At 45.4% G+C, this 10,139-nt stretch overlaps 1 protein-coding gene across 1 annotated transcript in view; it reads left to right on the top strand.

The window, feature by feature from the left end:
- The first annotated feature begins 2,952 nt into the window (after positions 1 to 2,952).
- LRIG1 (leucine rich repeats and immunoglobulin like domains 1) overlaps positions 2,953 to 10,139 on the top strand; it is a 74,265-nt gene continuing 67,078 nt past the window's right edge. Inside the window, exon 1 of the mRNA XM_019536994.1 lies at positions 2,953 to 3,009. Coding sequence (XP_019392539.1) covers positions 2,953 to 3,009 — 57 coding nt within the window. The remainder of the gene's footprint in view (positions 3,010 to 10,139) is intronic.

Raw genomic sequence — 10,139 nt, forward strand, 5'->3', positions numbered from 1 at the left:
CGCATCTGGCCCCCGGGCCGCATTTTGCCCACCCCGGTCTAGATATTTATTCCAAATATTTCCTATGTCACCATCCATGACAAATCAAAGAAAATGGTGTTATAGGCGGCAGCAGTGAGCCTGGCTTGAATATCCCATTTAAACAAAAAAAACTCCTATAAGAACATGGAAATGGTGTGGTGTATTGAACTTGTGGCCCATCTAGCCCAGTTCCCTGTGTTTGGCAGTAAGCAGTATTGAAAGCTTCAGGTCAAGCTAAAAAAACCCCCACCACAGCAGATAAAGAAGACATTTCTTCTATGGGTAGGTTTTTCTATCTGAAGCATCTATTCATTGATTTATGCCCTGCAGTGGAAAGGCACCCATCCATCCATCTCTTTCCCAGGAATCTGTCTAATGCACTTGGTGACATTCATGCCCATTTTTTCTCTTTCTTTTTATCCTCCTTAGTTTGTGGCCTCAATGAAATCCTGTGGCAGTGAGGTCCACGCTGTTCCCCCCGCCACACTTCTTTGCTGCAGAGAATCAAAAGTCTTCATAAACTTTTTGAAGAACCCTAGTTTACATGCGGGAGAGCTGAGAAGGCATTAAGGCTCGTGGCTTTAAAAGTGACCTCTTAAATTTGGTTTCCTCTGTTTTTTGCATGTCCTGATTTCAATGGTTTGGGGCCAAAGTGCTGACCTGGCACCTCTAAAAATTCAGGCTGAGGGTGGTGAGATCCTGAGGCCGTGCAGGAAAGTGTTTGCATAGGAGCTGTAGTCAAGGTCTCCCAAGCCATAGGACCATCCTTCCCCTCCCCTCCATGTGCTGAGCCCGTCTCTGTTGCTGTGGCCATGAGCTCCACCGACTTCTTCCTTTTTCTTCCACCTCCTTTTATACTTGTCTTCCCGTGAAGCTGGACCACTTCCATCTCATCCCACCCAGCCCCTCTGGTGCCTTGGGTCCCGCTGGAGTGTTTCACCTTGATGTTTCTTCATCTCCTTCTGTGCCTGGAACAACATCCCTTCTGCGAGCCACAAACCCCTCTTTTTCTAATCCCCACGTGAGCCGATTTCTTCTCTCCCGGTTCTCTCTATAGAGATTAACTTTGAAATCCCTCCAGACAGGGCCGTCTTACGCTCTGCCTGTAAGCACCCTACACACCTATGCCCTGTAGGCAGAACAACAAATGCCGAAATATATCCCTTTATATACGTGCTTTTAAGGGATCTCTTTTCTGCAGTTGTGAAAGGTGCTGGCAAAAAGCCAACACACTGGTCTATTCCTCCACACAAGTGTAGCATGAGCAATAATTTGTTAGCTCCTGACGTTTTTGTAGCCAAATCAAGTGAAGGCGCACTAGAAAGGATATGGGTTTTTGCGATCGGGTCACTTGGTTTGTAGGAAAAGGGCAGAAACTTTCATCTCGGTTGATTTGTATGGCTGGCATGTACTTTCTGATGACTTGAATTTGGGGAAGGGCGCAGCATTTCCTAAGTAGTCATTGTATGCATAGGGTTCTTGCTACCGTGTTAAAAGCTCCAGGGAGCCAAATTCTCAAGTTTCCCAAATTATTAATGAGGCTGTGTGGTCCATGGGTTAAACTGGAGGGCTAGAAAGCTGTACTCGTAATGAGGAGAAATGGGATCACCTTTCATCCATGCATTTTTTTTCGCCCAGCAAGGAGGCCTCGATAAGACAACGAATGTCTATCAGCAACTGTTTTTCAGTGGGTTAAATTCACAGACACCATGACGGTGTAGTGTGGGGCAGATAAAACACCTCTAACCCAATTTGAAGGTGCTTAGTGTAGTTTGAACTCGAGCTGACCAGGGATGATGATTTAATTTTGCAGCAGCTTTAATATATATATTAATATTTAAAAAAAAAACAAGCCCTATGTTCTTGGCATTTAGAGAGATATCATTATATCACAGTGTAACAGTATGCATCCGATAAAAATAGCTGAAACAAGATGGCGTGTATTAATTAAATAGCATTTTCAAACCAATACCTTTTTACAACCGATTGGTTACCTACATGCTTCCTATGGCAAAAGAAAATGGAAGGCTTTCCACCCATAACACGCATGGAAAGACTCCCAGGTTGACGGCATGAAATGCACACAAGGAAATTTTGTTCCTTGGCTTGACCGCGGTGAGATGCACGCACTCAAGGAACTTGGGAGTCTTCTGGCTGATACATTGGCAGAAGGCCCACTCCAAAGCCAAAGTGAAATCAATGAGAAACCACCATTTGAACCCAAAGCCAAAGCGTGTGCTTAACATGGAGCCTGTGAATAGACTCATCGGTGTCAACGGGACTCTTCCTGCAGCTCAAAGTTTGCATCTGTCTTCACTTCTGTCTGTAATGTTGTTTTTCCATTGACTTCGGTTGGCTTTGGATCAGACCCTTTGGTCCATTTTAAGTCTGACAAAATGTTCCTGGGGACTGCTTTCATGCATGTGCTCACAGGATGCTATTCAGGAACAGAAGAACCTGTTGTAAGGATAATCTTGTGAAATATTGCCAAGCCTTGTGATAGCTGCATTGATTGTGTTTTGACCATTTCACCTTTACTCTGCCCACGGGTCGAGTCACTTCTAAGAGTACAAACAGTGCTTCGGGGCTAGTCATGACCACTGAGCTTTATCTTGGAAGCAGTCTTGCTTTTCCTCGGGGAAGGCCTTGAGGTATCAGACCACTGCAAGTATGAAAAACTCATTGAAGAACTTTCTGAAATTTTATGAGCTATAATCTTTCTCTCCCTCCAAGTCTGTAGCAGTTCGTCTCGCACGACGAGGGGAGCCTAGCGTTGAGTGAAAGGAGTCGAAAAATAGAATCAATAAAAACTTTAAATTCTCACACGTTTCCAGAATAAATTTTCTGTAAAACATGCAGCATTATATGATGGGATAGGGTGCTATAAAGATTTCTACTGGCACTCTTCTGGACGACCTGCGTAACTCGGTCATGAACGATGCAGCTGTCCCAAACTCATGCTCATCAGACCTTTCTTTGGCTGCAATGGTGAGTGGTGACCTTATGCTTTCTTGCTGTGCATCTAACCAGATCTGCCTGACTTGGCATTAGAAACCCTTGTACCCGTCTCCCAGCCATAAGGTATGGGCTTCAGTGCCATCCTTGGGGTAAATGCATCCTGAAAACCTGCTCCGACTTGCTGGTAAGACCGCCAGAGCTCTTCGTAGGCTAGTGCTTGCACTCTTGGTAGCAGTCATGCACTTTCAGCATGGTTGGATAACGGTGGCATGATTTTATGCAAGAGTTTTCAGAGTCCTAAGGGACCAAAGAGGGGTCTTGAAGTTTTCCCACTTCTGAATAGAGAGATTTGTCTTGGGGATGAATGCTTCGTCCCATGTACAGTCCCATCCCACCTCCGGGGTAAGCACAGCTATCGTGTACGTAGAAAATCAATGTCCGGTATCGAATGTGTGTCAGATGGTGTACGATCTGCCAGCGCTGTGCCGCCAACAGCAAGTGCTTTATGGACTGCTGCTTAGTAACCTCCGAAGTACACCGTTAAGTTTGTTAGGCAAAGCAGGTCATGGTCCGTAACTAGGCGATGCACCCCTATGCTGTGATCGGTGATACTGGAAAATGGGGAAGGAGTGTCTGTATACATTATTGGCCCACTTGCAAAAAAAAAAAAAAAAAAGTTTATCTAAGGGGGGGAAATCCTGCTTGTGACTTAAAATAGGATGTGTATTAATCTGAGCAGTTAATTTGACTCTCAACTGCTGCTGCAGTTTTAGTGTCTTGCTAAAGATAATTTCATGGTGGGCCTTGTTTTGCTTATTCAGTGAATGTATAGAAATCTATACATTATAGCTCTTACTTCCCTCTCGATCTGTGTGGGAGCATTTTCTTCTCCATTTTGAAGGTGAGTTTAAACACATGGAAGGTCAGGTAAAATAAAGGGGGCAAAACACTTGATTTGCTTGATGTCTATTTCTGTAACTTTTTATTGGTGTGTGTGGTTTTATTTCTAGTATTTTGTTTCAGGGCTTCCTCTGAAAATGAACAAATTGAGTCATCTGGACCCATTATAGCTACCAATTTGGGTTAGAAATCCATTAAATGGCTTGGTGCTTTATTGGCAATTTATAAAACCACTTGGAATGAAAGTGCATTTTGATTGGACATTGATTACTCAAAAGGAGTGAGGACGTATGCCTATATAAACCACACATCTTCATCTGCCATTGCCAGTTTACAGGGTTGCTCTTTTCATGCAAAAAAAAAGTGCAGATTTTGCCCTTAAACTCTGTTCATTACAGTAAAAAACTATTTTTAAAGCAGAACCGGAGAGCTGTCTGCCACACATTTTTTCACACCTCCCAGGGATTAGAGTTAGACCTTGCACCCTCCGGTGCTTCTGGCCTGCAATTTATCCCATTCCTACTTTATCCTTCACCCTTGTGCCTTGAAGAATAGAGACATAATGATTTTTCAAAGCGCTTTTGCAAGTCGGCCAGCATGATCTTCAAATTCTTTCAAAATGTGTCTGGCAGCCAGCGGAAGTGCCTGCTCCAGGAACTCGAGTTGTCTAGCTGGATTTTTGAATTGGATAGTTGTGTGAAGAGCGTGCTAATGTTGGGAGTGATCAAATGTGCTTCCAGATGTAAGCAGATCGCTGCTGGGCTCAGGAAGGGACTTGTCCTCCATGTACGAGCTGCAAAATTGGCTGGGCTCCTGATGAAACTCGTGTTATTCCTCCGGCCCAATACACCTTCTCTGGGAACACCGAAATAGGCTGGGTGGTCCGAGCAAGCAGATCGCTGGAGTTTGGGTATCGTGGCAGAGATGCCTAGTTTGTCTCCAGCCTTTGCAGTGGATCTGAGAAGATCCTTGTCTGGCTAAAATTAACGCTAATTAGCAGCTTTGAGGCACGTGTGACTTATTCGTGGTTCAGGGGTGCAGGTTGTAGCCGTGTTGGCCTGATGAGGGTCTTTGGGTAAATCAGATATTTTTTTGGGGGCCAACTCAAATATTTTTCCAAGTATTTTGAGTTGGTTTAATAAAAGATATCGGATTTGATGTCCGACACATTCGTGGGGCGTGTATGCAAGAAGGAGAATATTAATTTGCTGTGTCGGAGTAACTTGGCCCTGCTCGGTGCCCAAAGACCGGCTGGTTTTGGGAAACTCGCTCGACTGCTGCCTTCTCCTTAAAACCGTTCAGGAGCGCAGAAAGTGATGCCGAACTTGTCTGCTGTGTTGGGAACAAGCGGCAAGTGCAGGAAAGTCATAGTACAGCAGCTGGCAAGCTTGTATTCTGAAGCTGGAGGAGAAAATCTGCAAGGAGAAAATCTGCGTGCTGTTTTTATAAGCCCTCTTTTTTTTTTTTTCCTGTTGCCTGACTAGTTTTAACCAGCTCACAAGTATTCCTTTGTGCTGTTTCCAAGTTAATGTGTTTTTTGGGGCAGCCTGCTCCCTCCTGATTAACTATTAATAAGAAGAACAACGAGAGAATCAAAAGATGAGTAAACACACTCTTAGCGAGTTCTCTGCCCTCTCCAAAGAATTAATGATTGATCGGGCTTAGCTTTCACGTAGGTGGGCGGAGGCTGTCGGTAACGGGAAGAGAGATCGGCTTTGTTGCCCAGTTTGCTCGCGAGCCACGTTTTGACAGAAGTCGCGGGAGTCGCGTGGGGAAAGCACCGTCACAGAGCAGATTTAGCGACAAAATTAATAGTGGGAGAGGCCGTATGTAGCTCGGAGAATGGTTTCTTCAACGCCTTCTCAATTAAATTTCATTAGTGGCTACTAATGCCGCCCCCCGCCCCTGCATGGTAACGTGTGGAGCCTGTTAAGCTAATTGTACATGTCCACAGTAAAAGGTGTCTGTTTTAATAGCTCCTGTTGATAATCCAGAACGTCTTTCGGGATGCGTGTCGTGTTGGAACGACCTCCATCCACCGCAACCCGGGAAAGACGCAAGCCAGACTTGCAGCGGGGACCAGCTTGCCCCGTTCTCGATTCGAAAGCGGACTCGAGGGCGTTCCTTTCTCTCCGTGGCTTACTACAAACGTGCCGTGTTTTGGAAGGAATATTTTTCTACGCGCGTCTTGCAGCTTCTTTAGGTCTCGTGTTAGCGCCATCCTCAGAGTTGTATCCAGGGATGCATTTATTGCTTGACTATTTCCAGTAAGTCGACAGAGATGTGCAGTGCCGGCCAGATTTTTCTCCCAGTTAGTTAAACATTCTTAAGTTACCAAAAACTCTTTATTGACATTATGAAGCCATCTGAATCCCCGTAGAGTGCAGAAGTCATCACAATTTTGTGTGTTAGCAGAAAACACATGTTCAAATATATGACTGTTGGATGTCACTGAATGACTGCTGACCTACAGTGTTTTCTTAAACCATGGAAACTTCTGAACAGTGTACAGGGAGTTTCTGAATTATCTCTCTTCCCATCTGCACTTGACCTATAGCCCACAGCTGGGTTTTGCGAAGTCACGTGGTCCACGCTTCAGGTTGCCAGCAGTTGAGGTTGTTATCAGTCCCGCCGGCCTGTCACACCTCCAAAAAAGCGGGGAAAAAAGAGAGCTAAAGATTTAACCTAGTTTATCGTCCACTGCCATGGTGGAGTTGCACAATTTACAGATGAAAATATTTGCTTTGCCGGCGAGTAGGGTTTTAAACCGTCAGTGGCATTGAATGTTGATTTATCAATACGCCTCGCGCATGTTGGGTATCCATTAGTGGGAATATGGCAATTACACTGAGACGGGCATGTACAGTAAATTATCCAGCTGTTAATCTGTAATGAACAGGCGTAGTTTGTTAAACACGCAGCAGGGAACCTTCATTGAAAAGTATGGCTGGAAAAATCATTGATCCAGCTAAGAAACATGTCAATGGACCTGGGGATAATGAGTTCATGTACTAGGGTTTGTTTGGGGGGGGGGGTTTGTGGGTTTTTCTAGACAACTGGATTTTTAGCTCCTGTTTCAGCTTTTTAAACCAGGCACATTTTGGCTTCTAGAGGAGAAGACAAAATGACAAATGACAACTATGCTCATGTGCGGTTCGCAGGTTTTGGTTTTAGGGCCTGTGTTGTTTAAGGTCATCAAGTATCACTTGAATTCAGCAGAGCTGTAAACCCTGAGCACAGAACAGGATTGAACAGGGAGTTTGTGGATGAGACGCAACTCTCTATCCTGTATCCCCTGGTCTCAGTGGCAGGACCAAGAGCCTTCTGTGTCATACAAGCAAAACAGGTTGCAGCCAAATCAAGTTTGATTTTTATTTAGCTGTCCCCATCCTGTCTTCTTAAATGAGTTTTTTGCTTTTGGGGCGATTCTGGGTGTCCCGAGAGAATAAGGGATGGCGTTTCCTTTAGGCAGTACAGATGAAGCATGCAGTCCTAACGGGATGTGTTGGGCCTGCCCTTAACTATACGGCGATGGCTGTTTTCTTAGAAGGTGAATAATTTGTCCGGCCTTCTTGGCTTGGCATGGTCTCTCCTTACTTCTTTTTCTAAGTTGAGATCACTCCTTGGTTGATAATGCAGGACAAGGCCAGTCACATCTCCAAAATGTGAAATTTCCAGGGGGTTCAGTGAGATGGGTTGGGTTAGGAGGTAAAGCAGGACGCTGGGCTCTCTGGTCCTGGCTCTGTCCCTGACTTGCTAGGTGGCGGTCGGATCTCTTCGCTTTTCTGTACCTGAGTTTGCTCCAGTTAAGTAAGGACAAAATTCCTGTTGGCTGTAGCAGAGCAGGAGCAAGCCATTGTGAAATGGGAATAGATTCACCTCTCTCCTAGAGGGCTTGAAACCTAGTTCGACATCTGCAAGCATTTGAGATCCTCAGATACATGCATACAAATATTTTGCATGCTAATTGCAGTTTATTAGTTAACACCTTTTTTGTTTTTTTGCACTGTACGCTCCTTAAATTAGTTGGGGAACTCGCTTTTTTTTTTTAATAGAAATCCTATCCACGCAGATAAATCCATATCTGTTTTGCCAAGATTATTCAAACTGAAGGAAACTTGATCTTGGGTTTTGTGCAAACATGTTTATATAATCTTCAAAGTGCCTAAAATAACCTGCCTCTGTCCTTCTAAAGACACGAATGAGTGTCTAAGAACTCCTTGTTTGAAGAAATTCGGAAGCTCCCGCTGTAGATTGATATTATTTAATGCTATTACAAAAGATTTTCTGTCCTGCCAAAATCGTGGAAGACGCGGTGACTCTCTCCTTCTCTGCCTCTCTTTCTGCCTCTCTCCAAGTGTTGATAACGATCATATTCTTTAAATTTCCAGCTTGCCTCCATCATGGTGGAAGCAGATCGGCTGGTTCGGCGATCAGTTACCCAATTTGCATGCGCAGATGCTTGCGTGCCAGGGACCAGCTCTCCTCGTTCTTGCGGACAAAAACAGTTGCTTATGCAAAGTGGGAGCCGAGAAATTTGTCCCCTAAGTTGCTTAAAGTTGCCAAAGAGGTTTACATAAAGTTTTGAATCTTGAGGATCAAATGTATGTTGCCTTGCATCAAATTCCAGCCCAGGCATTATTTGCCTTAAGATTTACATTAAAGGGCTTGATGCATCTGCTCCTAGCAGCTGGGTATTGCTTCTTGGGTACTGAAGCCGCGTTTAGAATATGCACTTCTTTGGTGCCTATGTGGCACTCGAAAGCTAGCGTGTGCTTAAGCTGGGGCATTGCCCTTGGGATGATAGATTCACATATCCAGTCTGACCCCTGGCCACACACAACCATGTCAGCAGGAGCTGTTATTCTGGCTATGTGGCCTGTCCAGGCAGGTGTGTCCCGTTTCTCACAGTACTGGACACTTTTTCAAGGGAAGATGCAGGAGGCACTGGAGGAATAACATGCCCCATGTGGAAATATAAATGCTCTTCACCTTCATTAGCGAAGGGAACGGCTTATGCAACTCCACCGAGGGTGGTGGGGCTTCTGGGGGCATTGATAAACCTGGCCTTGTGGTAGCTTCTCCCACGCGGTGCAGCAATCGGTAGAGTTACAGCAGCCTCTGGGCTGCTCTTGGTGATGCCAGAGGGAACCAAATGCTCAGCTTGCCCAGAGACGGGGGAGCATAGAAATGGTCCACAGGCACACCAGTTTTGACTTCCCCGGCGCACTGCGACTCTGTGTGCTCTTTAGCCACCTGCAGCCTCTCGTGACTATGTTATCCCTGCTAGATGGACAGCACATTTGCGGCATGGATTTCTGTAGGGAATGGGGGTTCTGCTGCCTTTCCTGGCATTCATCAACCCTTTTACCATTATGTCACGCTGGAAACCAACAGTGTACTTTTCCAGAAAACCAGAAGTGCCAGTAACTTGTGTTTTGCAAAGGTCTAATCTATATCTATGTATAGCCACATGCACAAAGCGTGCTGTTTCCACCATGATTATCTCTGGGATGGGTGAAAAGGGAATCCCATCCACTGAACAGAGACCCTTGCAGCTCCCCTGAGAATCTGACCTCCCTTACCAGCCAAACCCGACTTGATGTGCCAGCATTATTTCTTCACGCACGTGGGAGAAGGTGGAACTGGGCACCTGACGGTTTAGCCTGTTCCTCACCCCAGCGCAGATGGTCATTGACGTCTTTCAGGCCCTCTTCGCGAAGCGCAGCCATCCGCAGTGCCGTGCTGCGAGACCACGTAAGGAGCTGGTCGTTCCAAGGAAGGGACAAACACCCCTAGCAAGGGCGTGCGCCGATGTGCCGTTGTCTTGGTTCTCAGTCACGGCTTCTTGATTGACAGAGGCAGGGAGAGCTTACCTACCTGGTTGGCCAATACAAGGAAGAAGTGAAGTATGCGCACTAGTTAAAAGTAATGCTCCAGGCAGGACAGACAAGCTCTGTCCTATAATTGACACAGTTGATTAGTATTAGGTTGTCCTAGAGTATCTCAGCACAAAGAATCTCAGATGTGTCCCCCAGATGTGCCCAGTTTGTCCTCCAGATGTGCCCAGTTAAATGTGGAAGAAGCAAGGATGCCGTAGGGCTTTGATGGGATGTTCATGCTGGTACTTGCTTAGACCCAGTTGCTAATCACTTGGCTGTGCAGTGAAGATGTAGACTGAGCTCAGGCATTATGGGGCTGTAGGTAAACCACAGTAGGTGATTTTTTTTTTTTTTTTTTTTTTTTTTTATTTCTTACCT

The sequence above is a fragment of the Crocodylus porosus genome, unplaced genomic scaffold (assembly GCF_001723895.1).
Source record: "Crocodylus porosus isolate Cpor-Errol unplaced genomic scaffold, CroPor_comp1, whole genome shotgun sequence".
Classification (NCBI taxonomy): domain Eukaryota; kingdom Metazoa; phylum Chordata; order Crocodylia; family Crocodylidae; genus Crocodylus; species Crocodylus porosus.